Consider the following 18,445-nt stretch of genomic DNA (forward strand, 5'->3'; position numbering starts at 1 on the left):
TTCGTGCAGCTGTGTGTAAGTGCACATGTAGGAGTTCTCTGCATGTCTTGCCATTGTCAGGAATGTTGTGGTCTTGCTCTGGCTTCTCATGTTCTCCCTTCTTTCATAAATTCCTCTCTTCTGCAGGAGTGTCCCAGAGACAACCTTTGACCTGCACGGGGACATTCACAGCAATACTGCCCTCCCCACTAGCAAGGTATCAACTCTCTCACAGTCTATTGCTCTTATTTCTCGCGCTCGCTCTGTTTTTCTCTGTGTGTGTGTGTGTGTGTGTGTGTGTGTGTGTGTGTGTGTGTGTATGCGCGTGTATGCGCGTGTATGTGCGCACACATGATGTAGATGAATTCTGTCTGATTGGGCCTGCATCTGTGCACTTCTGCAGAGCTCAGGCAAACTGGAGATGGATCGCTCTGCTAACATGAGTGAGAGAGGCATGGTGAAGCCCATGATCCGTGGGGAGCAGCAGGACTTCAGCAAGCATGACGGGAGGTGAGCTGCTCACACTGCCCTGCCCCCCTGACCCACCCCTCCTCACATCAGCCACGCAGTACAACCTCTATCTGCACACAGGTGCTTAGGCCTCACCATGTAGGGTGTGTGTGTGTGTGTGTGTGTGTGTGTGTGTGTGTGTGTGTGTGTGTGTGTGTGTGTGTGTGTGTGTGTGTGTGTGTGTGTGTGTGTGTGTGTGGAGATAAAGTGCGCATAGCTTAAGTTAGCTGTTGGAAGTAGCATTGACTGACCAAAACGAAGAAACATGTATGAAACCTGACCCACAACCTTGTGACTCAACCTCAGATACCTGAGCCCTTACAGTCATTATAAACCCAATCCTCTCATCAATAATCCAGCGTCACTGGACCCCTATACACACATACTGGCACACGCGATGCTGTATGGCAGGAGCGCAGCGGGCTCTCTGGAGCGGTGGGTGTCTGTGGACAGCGGCGTGAACGTAGCGTACGTGAGCTGGGTCACTGAGCACCTCCTCTCTCCCCACAGGTCCCACGACGGCCCCGAGCTCACGCTGCCGGCCAGCATCGAGTTCCGGGACAACTGTAAGTACCAGTACGGCGCTTAGCCGCCCGACCGCCCACGCTGCACACCCGGCTCGGACACCGCGCACACCCAGCCTGAGCCCCTTATTGCGGCTGCTTAGTGCTGTGTTTTTTGTTGTTGTCAGGTGTTTTATGTTTCAGCCGGTCTGTTTGTCCATGGTCCGGCAGGTGTTCTGCGTTCGTTTGCATAAATTGTTTCCAGACTGGCTGGGTGGTGCCATGGCCTCAGTGGTGGGTGCAGTTAGAGGGCAGACTGCTGGAGCAATAAATGTGTAGCGAGCTGGAGGGAGGCTGGTCCTCCCAGAAATCGATGAATGGAAAAATATTGATGACCAGTGTGCAATAGGGGAGGTTATTTTGGATTGAAACAACAGTATTGGACACTTTCTATAAAAAGATTCTAAAAATGAAACGCATTATCTGTAATGGACCAGTGAACTGTGGACGGAAACCCAGGCCCTACTGCACAGTCCACTGATCTGAGACCAGGGGTTACACTGCAGCAGGCTAGAGAGTACTTATTCTGCCACAATTTTGTTCCCACTGCATGACACTGTGTGGCCTTGGCGCCTGTATGGCTGTAGGCCTTGGCACCTTGGCGCCTGTATGGCTGTAGGCCTTGGCACCTTGGCGCCTGTATGGCTGTAGGCCTTGGCACCTTGGCGCCTGTATGGCTGTAGGCCTTGGCACCTTGGCGCCTGTATGGCTGTAGGCCTTGGCACCTTGGCGCCTGTATGGCTGTAGGCCTTGGCACCTTGGCGCCTGTATGGCTGTAGGCCTTGGCACCTTGGCGCCTGTATGGCTGTTTCCCATTTCACTGCAGTTTCAGTGTCTGTTGCTGTTACGTGTGTGACACCTTGGATCGGCATGGCAGGCTTTTCCTGGTCAGCACGGAGATGACCGTGCTGTCATCCATGTGGATCCCCTGTGTCGTTCCGCTGGGCCTCATACTAGTTTGCATTTCCTCTCAAAATGACATCAAAGGAGATAGCCTGGAGCCAGCTTCCCGTGGCGAATGGAAATGTTCATGCAAAGTAGGCAAGCGGTGGCAAGAGACTCAAACAACTTGCCCAAGTCTGGACTAATATAAATGTAAGTCTATAACCATCCGTCCTGTGGCTGCTGAACATGAAATTCAATTTCTCTTCCATCCCCGAAGTCAACACTAGATGGCGAATGCAAACGCCATCGCGCATGAAAAGAACGGCTTACTTTGAGACGGAGGAGCGATGGCTGTGCAGCGTTGGTGTACGAGGCCAAGGCTGCCAGACCAGTCATGACCTCCCCGGCCACCTCTGTATTTTCCACACGAGGATGCCGTTAGTGTGCTAATGGCGTGAGAGCGTGCGTGTTTGTGTTTCATGCTGACTTTGATTCTCAGTGGAGTTTCCTCTTCACAGCAGGACAATGTTATCACCCAACTTATTCCTCTGACCTCTCGGTGAACTTATTGCTTATTAGTGTTCAGCTTTACACCTTAAAGTAAGGTTTTTTGGGTTTTTTTTCGTTTTGTTTTTATATAAATGGCTGCTGGCCAAGGACTTAACGTCGTTCCTTTTTCGAGTGTCGATTCTCTCTTGAATCGTGCTGTTTCTCTGCTTCCCCCCCCCCTCAGCCGAGGATGCCTTCCTGTCAGCCATCATTAACTACACAAACAGCTCCACTGTGCACTTCAAGCTGTCGCCCACCTATGTGCTGTACATGACCTGCCGCTACGTCCTGTCCAGCCACTACCGGCCTGACATCAGCCCGTCTGAGCGCACGCACAAGGTCATCGCCATCGTCAACAAGATGGTGAACATGATGGAAGGCGTCATCCAGGTGAGTGTTTGCCTCCTCTGCCCTTGACCTGTCCCACGCCACCCCTAGCAAACATCTGCTAGTCCAGGGAAAGGTTCACGCGTACCTTTTGAAATCGGCAGAAGCTGGAGGTTTGGGCGGGGTCAGCTCATTGGCTGTGTTAAGAAAGTTCAGCTGAACATATCAAACGAGGCGAGCTCTCGTCTCAACTCGCGCGCTCCCGACGCCGCTCCGCGATTGTGGCTGGCTTTTGTGCGGTTGAGCTCTCCACCCCGCTCCTGGGAACCTGCCGCCCTGAGCGCACCTCACCCGGCAGACGGCGCTCCGCAGCAGAGCATTCGCAGGGCGGACGAGGTGCGTTAGGGTGTGAACTCTGCAGAGCAGCAGATCACCAGGAGCTGGGCCAGGCGTCGCTGCTTTCCCTGGGTGCGTGCGTGCGTGCTGTAGCTGTTTGTAGCAGCAGACCCAGCAGATGTAACGTTTTAGGCACGGCATAGCTCAGCGCTTCCCCACCCAGCCCACAGGACCCAACCGTTGGGTTGTGTGTTTTGTTGCTCTGGTCCGTCTCCCGATGAGCATAAATCGAGCCGTTAAGAGCACTTTCACAGCTGGGAGCTGCGTTAGAGCAGGAATATGGACTGTCTGGTTGCTCCTGAGGACTGGGATGGAAAAAATACATCACATTATCCTTAGTGCTGCAAATCACTGTCTCTGCTCATGTGATAGTGCTGTTCCTCTCTCTCTCTCTCTCTCTCTCTCTCTCTCTCTCTCTCTCTCTCTCTCTCTCTCTCTCTCTCTCTCTCTCTCTCTCTCTCTCTCTTTTTTCTTCTCCCTCCCCCTCCCTCTCCGTCTCTGTGTCCATTTTTGTCTTTGTCCGTTTCGCCCGAGGTGTTCCCCAGATTTGCGGTTAAAGAGCAGTCAGGCAGCCGGCCTGTGATGGCGTGCCAGGTGAGGGCAAGGCAGGTGTCCTGGGTTTATTTGCTCCAATGGGTTACCTGCCACTCAACTGCCAGTATTCTGGGTAGGCTGCCCAGACCGTGGGCCTGTGGAACTGACAAGATAACCAAAAGAGTTCAGCAGACATGGAGAGCAGTCTCCTTATTCCTTTCACCCAGTAGGGGAGAGTTCAGACCGATGCATCCTTGTCTTGTCCCCCCTGGGCTTGGCCCCTAGACCCCCGTTACACACATGGAGCTTGAGTTAACAGATGGTCCTATATCTAACATCTGTATTAGCACATATGATAAATATACACCGGCGCATTTGTGGGCATCAGTGAAATTATTGATACCCTATCAATACCCTCCACGCTGTGTGCAAAATCAGCGCAAAGGTCTTACAAAAGCAAATCCTGTTAAAAGTGGATTTTCGTCTACTGTGATCCAGACCTTAAGCTCCACACCGAAGCTTCAATCGGTAACTATCTGCAGATGAAATATACATCGACGACATGCTGGCAAAAACCTACAGACACACTCGATGTGCCAAGTGGACTCTACAGGTCTTTCACTATCTCAGAACTGAGATGTTTCGTTTAGTTGACGTAGAGGTGTGCTCGTTACACGGGTGCTCTCGGATGAGGCTAAAGCACTGTGCGATCTTTCACCTGTGCATACCCCTATGATCCACGAATACCGCTCTTTAGCAAAAACACACATGAGAACTGTCAAGATGCCGCCGGAATAAGAACGGAAACGAGACCAAAAAAAAGGGGAAATAAAAAAATAAACCTGCGAAAAATCTGGTTGGGGAGACAGCAAGGGCTGGTTTTTTGTTTGTTTGGTTGGTTGGTTGGTTGGTTTTTTAAGAGAGCTGGAGGTAAATAGTGATGATGATAAACTTAAAAATAAATCAAATTTTACTCAGTTGAAAAAATTATATAATTTGACTGATGGCTAACAACATCAGGAACATTTGTTCCTTTCAGAAAGCTCAGCCAGATTTGTTCATTCACACTCATGGACATGCTTGTATCTGCAAAACCATTCGTATGTTTATTGAATGTTTTATAGAGATATAGAAAGCTGTTCTGTTCTAAAGCTAGTCTGTTCTAGCATTTATTCACATCATTCAGCAGTTCACGATTAGTCTGAAAAAGTGAAACCTGTGGAACCTGGTACACACACACACACACACACACACACACACCAAAAAAAGAGAAGCGTAACACTCAAGTAAAATAACGAAAACCTCTCATTCACTCCCACTCTCAAACACTTTCCCTAATCATACTGACAAAAAAAAGATGGTATTGACAAAAGCTTCAACTTCCATCTGTTTTTTTCAGCACTTTGTATTTTATACACAAGATGTTTAGAATCAGAACTATAAACGTCTTATACTTGTGTAACCATTCGGTAGGGGGTTTCTCTCGCATTCTCATTGGCTGCCGCTCATTGCTAGCCTACTTGTCACAGATGTACTCACACTCAGAGGTGCTGGACTGTTCTAAGGTCCTGTGACTGACGGCAGCACTAAAACTGATGCGATTTAGATGGTAGGGTTTCCGATCAAACCTGTGCTCACGTGAGACGACGCGGGAAGTTCAGATGTTTGAAACTGTTCAGTTCTTTGAACTGTTCACCCTAATCTGAGCGCCGTAGACGGCGAGAGCAATGGCTTGCCACCAAACTGAAGGGTTTTGTCTTCAATCCCCAAGACTCACATCGAGGTTGAAGTCGTGTGCTGTGCACACAGCGTTAATGCTAACAGTGTAATTAGTCTGCAGTAAATCTGTAACTTGTCAAATGCAGAAGCCCGGAGGCTAGAATAACAGATTTTCTAATTACAGCGTACTGCGTTATGCAGCTCACCTCTCTTGTACAGTTCAGTTGTGGTGCTCCAGAATGAAGCGATGAAAGTCTCCTCTAGCTCGAGCTTCTCTGGACAAATTGTAGAAATGAGCGTAAGAGTAGGGGTTCAACGACTGTTTGTTGTGTGCACATTTGTCGTGCGTGCGTGTGCGTGCGTTTGCGTGCGTGTGTGTGTGCAAGCGAGTGAATATGCCTGTGAAATCTCTGTCCATGCCATGGCTGTTGTTGACAGTCTCTCTCTCTGTCCTGTTGGATGTCTGTTGCCCCTCCTCCAACTCCTCCTCTCTCTACAGGAGATTGCTGAAGGTGACCAGGTAGGAGATTGTACTGCCAGGGAGAGCCCTCTCTACCTCTACCTCTCTCTCTCCCTCTCACTCTCACTCTCTCACTCCCTCCCTCTGTCTCTGTCTCTCCCTCTCCCTCTCTCCCTCTCTCTCTCTCCCTCTCCACAGTCAGCTTGGCTTCCATGTCTTTTTTTTTTTTTTTTTTCCTTCCCTTTCTTAACAGAAACCAAACAACCCAACCAAACCTGCCAATAATCCTCCTCCAGCAGCTGGACTCTCTAAAACAAATAAAACCATAACCCTCATTCAGCTCCAGCCTGGACCATGTGATACTAAAACCTCCAGTTAAAGATCTCTGACTGGCAACATTTTAATTCTGGCATCTCCATGTTATCTCTGCTTTCTGCCCTTCAGTATGGATGAGAGACACCCCTGCATTCTTACGCTTATTTGTTTAGTTTTATTTTTCTTTTAAATTAATTTATTAATTTATCGTTTTGTCTGTGGTTAATGTCATCTTTTTTTTTCTTTTTCTTTTTTTCTTTTCTTTTTTTTTTTGGATGCGTTCTATGGCCAAAACCAAAAAGGGGGGGGTGGGGGACAGCCGTCGTCATCGGTGGGTTTGACGTGTGCGGTATACACAGGGTTCTGGTTCGGCGAGCGTGCACACTTGCCTGGGCCGTGTGTATACGCTCTGCACGACGGGGACGGTTCACTCCGCAGCAACCAGACACCGCTTTTCTCTCTGCCGTTGGCCTCGGTCTCCATAGCCAAGTCTGGAGCCATTCAGTCGTCTGGTTGAGACATAATCAATCTCTGGAACCCTCCGTACACACCCGGAGCAGGGCGAGCAGAGTTTTTCTGGCTGCCCCGTCCCTTGGTGAGCAGCAGGCTCACGGCCCCTGGGGCCTGGTTGCAGCGGAGTTGGGGTGGGTTGGACCGGGGGTGAGGCTGTCCTGGGACTGCTGCTACCGCTCCTGCTACTGCTGCTGCTGCTTGTGGCTGTTGAAAACCCCTCAGCCTCGTCCCTCTGGAGCGCTGCCTAACTGTTTCCCTATCTGTGTCTGTCTCTGTGTCTTTCTATGTCTCTCTCTGTGTCTGTGTCTGTCTCTCTCTGTCACTGTGTGTCTGTTTCTGTCGCTCTCACAGAAGCAGAAAAATATAGCAGGTGCTCTGGCCTTCTGGATGGCGAACGCCTCAGAGCTGCTCAACTTCATCAAGCAAGACAAAGACCTGAGCCGAATCACGCTGGACGCCCAGGATGTGCTTGCACACCTCGTGCAGATGGCCTTCAAGTGAGCAAGGAAACACACACACACACACACACACACACAGACAAATGCATATCTGCAGAGCATGCTATAACACGAAGTATCCATATCAAACTCTCTAAAATAAACCCAGTTTACTTTAAAGAGACTACCTCGCACACAAATTCAAGATGGTTTCAGTCTCTCCTACCTTGAGTGAGAGTGAAAAAAGTACCGGCCACGTGTGTGCTACTGGATCATTTGAAAGTGGTGTGTAAAACTGCAGGGCGAAACATGAGCTCAGCTGGCCCGCCACTGCGTGGGTGAGCACAGGGTGGTGTGTGTGTGTGTGTGTGTGTGTGTGTGTGTGTGTGTGTGTGTGTGTGTGGTACTGAACGCAGGGCGGTCTGCCCACACTGCTGCTCTTTTTCCCGGCCCTTCCTCCTGACATGATGCACATATGACTCACTTAGGGAAGTTGCCATACTCAGTTACTTTGTTTTTATTATCTGCAGTCCAGAAACGCAGCACTAAACCTTGGACTTCACCCTGCACCATGTCTATCCTGTGCTGGGGTATGTGTATGTATGTGTGTATTTTTTGACTGGGCTTCATGTGAACTGTGCCCGGACACTGCTGGAGCTCTCTCTGTGTAATACTACAGGCCCGAACGTCTACTCCAGCCTTAATTCTTCTGCAGTACAAGTAGCCTTATTCACGCCTGCCGTGCAAACTATAAAGAAAATAAAAACTATTATTTGTTTCCCGTCAGGTACTTGGTGCACTGTCTGCAGTCAGATCTCAATAACTACATGCCGGCCTTCTTGGATGACCCTGAGGAGCAGAACCCACAGAGGCCCAAGATAGGTGAGCCGAGAGCCACCCGCTGCACGGTCAGCACTGCAGAGGTGTACAGGATGGGTTCATGAAACAAACTAATTAGCGCAATTATTTTGTGAACCTAAACTTTTAGAGGTTTATGTGAAGATGTTGCATAATTGCTTCAGCTAGATTCATCTTCAGCTTTATACTTTCTGCTTGATGAGAGCACAGTGGCCTTCCCAGGAAAAGGGTCCAGGTAGGTAGTCACTTCAGAGTAAACATCAGCACATGACATTATCAGCAGGAGCGCCCCCTTGTGGAGGTTTTGAGTCAGAACAGCATTTAGCATTCCCCCCCCCCCCATCTTACGTGCTCTGTTACGTTGTGCCGCTGTGTAGTGGTCGCGGACTGTGACCCGTGGCCCCTCTTTCTGCCCCACAGAGGACGTGCTGCACACCCTGACTGGCGCCATGTCACTGCTGCGCCGTTGCCGCGTCAACGCAGCCCTCACCATCCAGCTCTTCTCTCAGCTCTTCCACTTCATCAACATGTGGCTCTTCAACAAGCTGGTGACGGAGTCGGACTCGGGCCTGTGCTCCCACTACTGGGGCGCCATCCTGCGGCAGCAGCTCAGCCACATCGAGGCGTGGGCCGAGAAACAGGGCCTGGAGCTGGCCGCAGACTGCCACCTCAGCCGGATAGTGCAGGTACGCACATGCCCCTCCAACTACCGGCTCCACCTCATAACTTGGGTACATTGCTCACACGCGCTGCCCCTTTATCTCACCCCTAGGCCACAACCCTCCTCACCATGGACAAGTACTCCGTTCAGGACGTCCAGAACATCAACAACACGTGCTTCAAACTCAACTCCCTGCAGCTCAATGCCCTGATGAGCAACTACCACTGTGCCCCAGATGAGCCCTACATCCCGCCTGTGAGTGACCCCACCCAAAGGGCAAACAAATGTGTCACGGAACGCCCTTTCGAGACTGAAGTTACACGGGGACATAAGGCCATTATGCTAATCAAACCCAGCTCCCAACTAACCTGACCTTCTGACCTCAGCAACTCCTGCAGACCGTAATAGTCACCATAGTTTATTTGAACAGGTTTTTCCAATCAGCTACATAGACGATTTATACAGTTCCAAAAGTATTAGGTTATAATTAAAGGTCTAGGATGTAAGTTTAACTCCTACATGTAAGTTTAACTCCATACTAGGACTTTGGGAACATTTGTGTAGCTGGTGAAGATTAAGTTTTGTCGAGACCCTCCTCTACCCAATCAGTCCTTAGCGTCAACAGCAACGTGTGCTGTAACCTGACGGCGCAACCTCTGGAGGCGAGCCGTAGCCAAGCCCTTGGCGCGCTCACGTGAGCTTCCTGCCCCGTGCTGGAGGGGCCTCCAGCAGGAGCCCGAAGCTGACAGTTGGCTGTGGCCCGCAGGAGCTGATCGACCACGTAGTGTCCGTGGCGGAGAACACGGCGGATGAGCTGGCACGCAGCGACGGCCGCGAGGTTCAGCTGGAGGAGGACCCCGACCTGCAGCTGCCCTTCCTCCTGCCCGAGGATGGCTACTCCTGCGACGTGGTCCGCAACATTCCCAACGGCTTCCAGGAGTTCCTGGAGCCACTCTGCCAGAGAGGTAGGGAGGAGGCATCCTTCTAGAATGTTCTCAGAGGCTAGTGAAAATACCAGTCAAGTTTGGTACGTGAGGAGAGGCAAATAAACTTTGTTTATTTGCAAAGCTGATGTGGAGCCAGTGGAATGTGGTTACCTAAGGTCCTGTGGAAAGAACTGTTTGGTCTTTCTTTCTTATCTGTGTTTGTTTGTTTTTTTTACCCGAGAGTGTGTGAGTGAGAGTGTGTGTGAGGTGACCATGGTCTTTGGATTAGAAGAGTGGGTTTTTGGCCTGACCCGCTATTTCCTCCACAGGGTTCTGCCGGCTGAGCCCTCACCCCCGGTCTCCTGGCACATGGACTGTCTACTTTGAAGGGGCTGACTGCGACAGCCACTTCTCCACCGACACCGCAGACCTGGTAGGTCACTCTGATGGCATGCCAGCACTTCCTACTGCTGCTGAACTGAAGGCTGGCCAGGACAGGCTCTTTTGCACAACTATGCTGAGTCCCGTCTTGCTTCGCCCTTTACTGATATACAGGGGTGTTTCTTGAATAGGAAACACGGTTTAGGCTTAGAAGTTTTTCTTTCCTCTGAGCACGAAGCATTTTGTACTGTAACATACCCTACCCACGTTTTTTGTTGTTGTTGTTGTTGTCCAATGTTGTTGGTGATTGGTGATTAGATACTCAGGCTGCCTTTCCAGAAATGAGGATAGCAGCTGTAACACAGCTTCATCAGCGCTGTGTTATGTCAGGAGCCGGCACAGTCTGAGGTCACTGGCAGACGGTCTGCAGCCCTACCTCGGTGTGTTAGATTTCAGTCAGCACCAGCGAGGCCTCAGCAGCTAATTAGTGACCTGAGCCTCTTTGGGGCCAGGCTGTAAATGATAGCCTTCAGCTTGCCTTAATCGTACCGAACCCCCAAATTACACCACTTCCCCTGTAATTGCCCTGTGGGTGCTTTTTTGTGCCCCCCCACCCCCACCCCTGACTCTGGCTTTTTGCGAACCGTGCCCAGCTGGGAAGCCTGCCGCCACAGCGCCAGACTGAGCTGGGCGGAGCCAGCCACGCGCCGCTGCTCCGCGCAGGGCTTTGATTAATGCAGCCTGGCCGCACGCCAGACGGACCTGCCCCCTCCCCTTTACCCCCCCCCAATCTCCAGCTGCCCAGCTGGATGGGGCACGCTGGGGCGGGCGTCACCGCTCTCGAGCCTTGCGGAAGCTCTGCATACGGCAGGACAAGCGGCTGTAGCTTCCCGCTGGTGCTGTGTCTGACCCCCAACGCCCGCCAAAAGCACCGCAGCACCAGGTAGCGCCCCAGACCCGTCACTTGAGAGACCACTCTGCACCCCTTTCGAGTCCCTGCTTCTTCTTTGCTCCCTTGCCCGTTTTGTTCCTACGAGCCAGTGGCAACAAAAAGCGCCCAGGTCCCGGTGCTAACCCAGGCCTCAGACCCAACTCTTCCCCACTCTAGCCCCATTACCTCCCTATGTGGCAGGGCTGGAAGTGTAGCTTATGAAGCGTGGTAGCTTGGGGTGCTCTCCAAGGACATGGCCCGGGGCAGCATGCCTCTCCATGGGAAGCTGGCCCCTCGCCCAGCCCCCAGTTGGGGTGTGTGTGTGTGTGTGTGTGTGTGTGTGTGTGTGTGTGTGTGTGTGTGTGTGTGTGTGTGTGTGTGTATGTATGTGTGAACACGAGCCCGGCAAGGCTGCGCTCTGGAGCCGGCGCATGTGGCTTTCATTCTTGACTCTCCTCCAGCGCCCACCGTTTCTCCCTGTGGTCGGCCCCGCTCCGAGAGGGAGCAGCCGCCCCTGCCCCGCCTCCGCCCCAGCCAGTCCGCTCCAGGGGCAGCCAGGAGACGCAGCTCCCACACAACTCTTCCCGTCAGGGACAGGTCCAGAAAGGCTCGCGTTCTGCTCACGCGCAGGGCACCGTTTCCTCGCCGTCGCATCCCTTCTCTGACTGGTGCGTTTGCTCTCTCCATAGCCAATGAGGAAGGAACCTGAAGTTGTAACTGTGACGCTGAAGAAGCACAATGGCATGGGACTCAGCATTGTGGCCGCCAAGGTAAGCGCACGTCGCTAACTAGCCGACTAGCGGAATCTGGGTCAGAAGGCCCGTCCATACGTTTTACAAGCTGGAACTGGCGTTGTTGTGAAAACTCCCATGGCGAAGAATCCACAGGTAAGCTGTCCAACATCTGGTGCTCGCAAAGAATATTCTGGAATCGAGACAACCAAGTTAAAGTGCCTCCCGACATTTTCCCATTTTTTCTTGGGCATAGAAGTAGAGTCTGGCAGGGCAAGCTTGCAGGAGTGATGTCAGGGTGGCGTGACAGCCCGGCAGGGTTCTCCCTCTTCCGCAGACGTTCTACAAACGTGAGGGTGTGTTTGAAAGGCACGCTTTGTTTGAGTTTGTGACAAGCGCCTCTGTTTGGATGGCACACATTCAAATCGGGAATTCAAAGCTGAGCCATAGGCAAATTGCCATCACTGGTGATGTGTGTGGGTGGGGCTGCAGTGATTCCACTCTGCACGCTGCTACACGGGGAGAGAGAGTTGTTGGCCTCTGTATCCTGCTTTTCCTCTGCCTTCATCATGTTGATTCTGGTGTATTTGGGAAGTGATGACTGAAATGCTTAGTTACCAGCTCTTACTCACCTGTGGATGGATGTATTACTAATCACAAATTTTAAGTTACTTATAAACTTTTAGCAGTGCATGTAGCATTCTCCATTTTTCATTTTCATTGTTTGTTAGCTTGAAATTGTTGGCCAAAGAAATGTTTTTGAATGCAGCGTTTGGCACTTTGCACACCCTGCTCTGCTGTGTGCTGTGGCAGCTGCTCACGCCTGTTTGCTGTCGTCTTTCAGCAGTAAGCGTGCATGAGCAGCCCCCCCCCCCCCCCCAGACGCGCTGGCCTCCTGAGGAGAGAGGAGCTTGGAGGGCCCAGTGAGAAGCTGTTCGCTCTCCAAACAAACCCCCTCCCTCTCTCTCTCTCTCTCTCCACACACGCACACGCACACACACACACACACTTTATTTAAGGGAAGGCCGCATTGTCCCGTTTCTCAGTTCTCTCTTTTAACATTTTTATATCTTATATTTTCTCTGTGTGTGTGTGTGTGTAGCAGTGAGAGGGAGAGAGGTGGAGGAAGGTGGGAGGGAAGGTGGGCGGAGCACGGAGCAAAGGGGGAGAGCAAAGGCAGCCAGACTGAGAGGGAGGATCCAGCCAGAGGAGAGCGGTGATAGGTGTGCCCCGGTGTGTACAGAGCGCACACACACACACACACACACACACACACACACACACACACACACACACACACACACAAAAACACACGTATATACAGAAGGTTGGGAGCAACTCAGAGTTTAAACTCGAGCTGCAGGCCGCGGCTCGTCACTTGTGCCCCGTGTGGCGCCCTTGCGCAACACTCTGGCGTGGTGCTGTCCCTCTGCACCCGCCGCGGTAACGTGTAGAGGCTGCAGTTCCACGCTGCCCCGGGCAGCGTAGATCTGCACCCGGGAACGCGAGTGCTGGGCTCCGTCCTGGCTTCCAGCTCCGGCTCTTCCAGGAACGCAACACCATGTGGTTCTCTGTGGTCGGGAGGAAAGCCCCGTCGGTAAGGCACCATTTGGGTTGTGCGCGCGCGCGTGTGTGTGTGTGTGTGCGCGCGCGCGCGTGTGTGTGTGTGTGTGTGTGTTAAGTGAGAGTATATAAAGTACCTCTGGCAGATGTTTGTGTGCTGCTGGGCTGGGAGGAAATGGTAGCACAGACTTCTATTCATTCCAACAGCCTGGCTTGAGTTTGTTTTAAAAATTTGTCTGAGCGTGTTCCTCTCCAGGTGTCTGGCGCCTTATTGCTCCCAGCTTCTGCTCCCAACGTTACCATAGCTCTCTCTTGTGTTCCTTATCATAAGATTACTTATTCATACTAAACGTGCATGCTTGTGTATATTTAATGTTATCGGGTGCATGGGATTAATGATTTCAGTGGAGTGTTTTCCATGGCTTTCTACGCATGTGAATTCCCATCTCAGTCACACTGCCCATACGGTAAAGGAAGGTCATGTATTAGCAGGAATGCTGTGCAGTTGTGCAGTGGCTCAGGCTGTTGAAAACTGCAGGTGTGTGTGTGGGTGTGTGTGGGTGTGTGTGAGAGAGAGAGAGAGAGAGATGATGAATACAGCAGAATAATGGTGAGGAACTGGCTCAAGAAGGGGGAAATCCTGAGAGCTCCCACTCCTCTCAGGAGTGCCTGGACGTGTGTGCGGCGGCATGCCACACTTCTCTATTCGTCCTGCCAGAGTGTCTCTGTGGAGATGTCTCTTTTTTTGTTTGTGGTTTTTTTTTTTGGTCGGTTTGTTTGTCCAGAGCACAAAAGCGCTGCAGCTTCCTCCTCCATGGTCTCCTCGGGCCCCTGTCCCCTGTGTCTCGCACTAACAATGGGAGGATATGGCCTCACTGCAGAAATCTGGACTTCCTGAAGACCTCAGGGGTGGGAAGGAGAGAGAGAGACGACCCTGCGTCGACCCCGACCTGTTTGCAGGCCTTATGGAGAAGTCTTGGGGCGTTGCCGACTGGATTGTAGGAACGTAGCACCATAGTGGACATTTGTTTTTAAGATGATGCATTACCAGGGAAACCCGACCAAATTTGCATCTGGAACTGGTTTGAAACCATCAGCTAGCATTTATAAGGGCACACGATGTATCTATTTCATATTTGATCCCGCATTCCTGAAAAAAAGATTAATAGTCATATTTAAATTATTTGGTGTTCTGCTTTTTAATGCCTGGCTTACTTATGAATATATGAATATAAACATGAGCACTCAAGACATTGTAGGCCTGGTAACGACACTCGACACACTTTCCCGCTCATTGTTCTCGTTGTCCAAATATTAACACATAGACCACAGCAATTTGTTTTAAAGGAAACTCCTACGGTCAGCCGTCCATGCCGCACACTCAGACGAGCATGAACCCAAGCACGCCCTGTTTAGTCTCGCCCAAGCCAAGCAGCTCACAGGCTCCAGGTCACTAGAGCCACTCCATTGTGGTGACCCCCACCCTCTCCCGGCTGCTAGCAGCTCATTACCAAAAGCCTCTTTTCTTTAGTGATTACATTTCGCACCAGGCATCAGCAGGGCGCACAGACAACCCCGGCAAGCTGTCTGTCCTCAATTCTCGGGGCATTCGAGAAGACGTGTGGGCAGCCAAACAGAGGGGTTTACCGACAACTGGCACAGCTATGGCCTGAAGTGGTCGGTGGTCGTATTTCAGCGGATCGCCTCTGTAAATTGCTGCTGTAAATTTCTAATGGAAGCCACGGGTCTGGGGCGTGCCTGCTGCGTGTGGAAAGCAGCCCCTCTGTGAAGACAGAGCTGCGAGGGGAACATCAGTTTCCTGCAGAAGCAGGATGCAGAGTCCCTTCCGCAGACAGGAAGCACCGGACCGGAGTCTCGCCTGTGCGAATCCCACGCGTTTACCTCACCTAGTGGGATGATCATGGAGCAGCCATCCATTTTCCTTGGTGGAGTGTGCTGCGTGTCATGCAGAAACCTCATGGGCGCCCATCAGGCTCCAACAGACGGGAGATGAGTCCCGTGGACAAGCCCCGCCCCAGCTGCTGAGGCCTGGACCATATGGTTATGAAACCAGTCTCTAATTAAGGCCGAGGTCTGCTTGCCCATGCACACTGTTTGCTGACCAGTACTGCTGACCTACTGAAACGTTTGTATACTTGCTTCGGAGGGAAAAAAGTTTAAATTAGCCCTTGAGGGCTGTTGGTAACGATAATAAATTGTGTTGCGTCTGAAATTCGCTCCAACTTGGCCCCATTCTGGCAGTTAAATGCTGTGTTTATAGAAATTTAAGAGTCTCCACACGTCTGCAGACGCGTGCAAGCGCACGCACGCGCAAACATGCGGACACTTGGACCTGCTGCAGCATGTGCTAGCAGAGTGCACTCTATAATTGTCTCCTTTGTGCTCTATATGTGTAGCTCCAGACAGTCTGTTAGTAATCATGAGTGTGAAGTTCCACGTTCTCTCTCTCTCACACTCACACACTTACACACACACACACACACACACACACACTGTGAACTGGTTAGATGTGGTTTCACTTCATCTCATGCAATGTCTGCTGTTCAGCTGATGAGTTGGTAATCAGCAGAAATAAGCCCATCCACAATGACTGCTCTGCACACGCCCACATGCGCTGAGTGCTACAGAGGGCCGTGGACAGAGCTCAGCCCAGCACGCGTGCTCCTGCGTAACCCCAGAGGAAAGCCCCACACAGCTTTACAGACACCAGAGGAGATTGAGTTGAATGTTTCATGAGCACTGATGCAGCGCAGACTTCAATAAAAGCACTCCTGTTTAAATATAGCGGGCTCTTGCTGTGATTTGCAGCTCTGACATGAAGCCGTGTTCAAAGGAGAAGATTGGGCCGCTTCCAAGGCAGTCATAAACGTCCATACTCACCATCTTGGTAAGCAGCAGTGAGCCTCCGTGATCCTCACCTCCTGTTCCTTTGAAAAACAAAGGCAGGGAATTTTCTTGGTATTGTGCAGCTGGCTTTTCCAGACCCTAGCCGGCTTTCCTGCTGTTTGCTGGATTCTGGGTGAGAGGTGCCGAGTTCTGAACAGGGCTGGGCCGGGGCACGCCTGGGAGAGCCAAGGTTCCATGGAAACCAGCCCTGCCTCTGCACTCGGTTTCTCACACTGTGATTTTTCTCTTTAATGCAGAGAAACCCGTTTGAAATTCAATCTGCACATGTTGGAGGTTTCAGGGATGACGGTTGCCCTATCACCTGGGGCAAAAAAAACGCAACCTCATGACAGCAATGCTAAAAACCCCTTGCCTGGTCAGACTGTGTGACATTCAGTAACAGGGCAGTTTTGACCTTTTGCGGGAGATGGAGAGATTTTGCGGGAAATTTGTTGAACAGCCTCTTTGTAACCAATTATTTTGTTACATCTCACAAAGCCAAGCATGATTTGCTTACAATGTAGAAATGTTTTGTTTGAGATGTTTTGCATGTAGGTGTTATGTCTTTTTTTTTTTTTTTTATGGTGTTACCCTAGAAAGGTGAACAGTATCAGATTGCTAATCTGATTTTAAAACCAAAAAAAATCTATTTTTGGACAGTGGGAATTCTCTTTGGGATAATGAGCTTATAGTTGATAATGAGTCTACTTGTCTGACCACACAGTTTGGCATACCCTGCTCTGTTGGTGTGTCCCTGGTTGAACTCTGCTGAACTTTTATTGTGTATCTCAGAGCTGGAGAGCAGGTGTGGGTGTCTGCCTGCTGGCAAATTAATGGCACAAAAGGGTCAGTGTCTGGTTCCTGACCTAGTACTATAACATCTCCGTGCCGGTGGCAGGCTTGTTTTGGTCTTCTGGCGTGTCAGGTGAACTCGGGCTCTGATTCCTGCCTTGTTTGTCTGTAGGCCTCTCTGTTCTGGATAACAGGAAGCCTGGGGGTGGGGGGTGTTTCTGGATGGGACCTGGGTTTATGTCACTGTGTCCACTGTCCTCGGGGTGTTCGGTGCTCCCATGGGACGTCTGGAATTTCCGCCACCCCAGCAACAAACATGCCCCCCTCTGAGGAGGAGCCAGTGACACAACACATGTAAACTATAGCAGTTGATGTGGTTTGATTTCGCATCCCAACGGAGACCGGCGTAGCGGTGGGTTCTTTTATTATACTTGCGTTTCTAATGTTTGTTTCTGCTTGCTGCTATCTTTCTCCACACGAGAGTCCCAAGTAGGAGGTGGTTATTTGCTTTAATATTTGATATTGTTTATGCATCAAAGATCAGAGAAATGTATTATTTTCAAATCCAACCTATAAACCAGTCAGTAACAGTGAGATGTGTGTTCATTGTAGTCTTTCCACTGATTGGTAGTAGATGAGGTTTTTTTTTTTTTAGTACAGAGCTAAAATGTTCCAGTCCAGCAGGGATTTGTGTTATTGTATTCATTGCTTTTTATGCACGTGGTTTTTCCACTCTTGATTTAATTCATCCATCCCTAAATCAGTGTGTTGCGATGAAACGTTTTAGAATTAAATGGAGTAGATTTCCTCTGGTCTCATAGCCAAGCCGGAGGCTGGCATAGTTGTCCAGTATCAAAGCCTTCCAGGCTAACTCTTCACCCTAGCCCACATATTCATGTGTGGCTTTTTATACATGTGGTTAGGTCATGGATGTTTTGGCTGTGGGATGTGTATGGGATTCCTATGAAGATTTTAAGTGAAGTGTGTTGTGGTGTGACACATATTCCAGTAATAGTTGAGTACTCTGGGTGGGCAGATATGTGGGCGCTATTACTGAGAGGAGTTGCGTATGTTTCCCAGGCGGATTCTGTTACTGAGCCCACAGCCTGCTTCCCCGAACGAACCGTGGTCCTTCGCCACCTCACTAGCCTCTCTCGCCAATACTTTGGTCAACCACGCCCGTCTCTGCTATCGGCGGAGACCCTCGGCCGTCCCCTCATCTGTACTGAGATGGTTTGCTGCAGCTTGCTCTTTCAGACAGTGAACAGCAGTCTAATTAAATTATAATCCATCCACCCCTGGTGGCAACTCCAGCCCTGAGCCTAGGGGCAGCTAACCCATTGACTAACCAGTGAGGCAGGACTGTGCTCCACAGGTGCGTTTGGAGCACCTCCAGACAGAGACTATCCCCTGCATTTAACCTCTTTTTTCCCCCATGCTTTCTCCCCCCAGCATGCTTAACATCCTTTCTGGGGGAGAAGTTGAGGGAGTGTCTCTACCTGCCCGGG

The 18,445-nt window shown here is 50.8% G+C and overlaps 1 protein-coding gene across 26 annotated transcripts in view; it reads left to right on the forward strand.

Moving 5' to 3' along the window:
• afdna (afadin, adherens junction formation factor a) overlaps positions 1–18,445 on the forward strand; it is a 73,667-nt gene that overhangs the window by 39,771 nt on the left and 15,451 nt on the right. For 17 of the 26 annotated variants that reach the window (XM_035524278.2, XM_081718041.1, XM_035524275.2 and 14 more), the window contains 12 exons: positions 127–196; positions 383–489; positions 1,000–1,055; positions 2,671–2,876; positions 5,962–5,982; positions 7,102–7,247; positions 7,975–8,069; positions 8,466–8,731; positions 8,818–8,961; positions 9,473–9,671; positions 9,962–10,065; positions 11,634–11,714. In XM_035524278.2, coding sequence (XP_035380171.1) covers positions 127–196; positions 383–489; positions 1,000–1,055; positions 2,671–2,876; positions 5,962–5,982; positions 7,102–7,247; positions 7,975–8,069; positions 8,466–8,731; positions 8,818–8,961; positions 9,473–9,671; positions 9,962–10,065; positions 11,634–11,714 — 1,495 coding nt within the window. The remainder of the gene's footprint in view (positions 1–126; positions 197–382; positions 490–999; positions 1,056–2,670; positions 2,877–5,961; positions 5,983–7,101; positions 7,248–7,974; positions 8,070–8,465; positions 8,732–8,817; positions 8,962–9,472; positions 9,672–9,961; positions 10,066–11,633; positions 11,715–18,445) is intronic. The other 9 variants (XM_081718039.1, XM_081718045.1, XM_081718046.1 and 6 more) reach the window with 1 other exon arrangement.

The sequence above is a fragment of the Electrophorus electricus genome, chromosome 7 (assembly GCF_041902795.1).
Source record: "Electrophorus electricus isolate QZ-2024a chromosome 7, ASM4190279v1, whole genome shotgun sequence".
Classification (NCBI taxonomy): Eukaryota; Metazoa; Chordata; class Actinopteri; order Gymnotiformes; family Gymnotidae; genus Electrophorus; species Electrophorus electricus.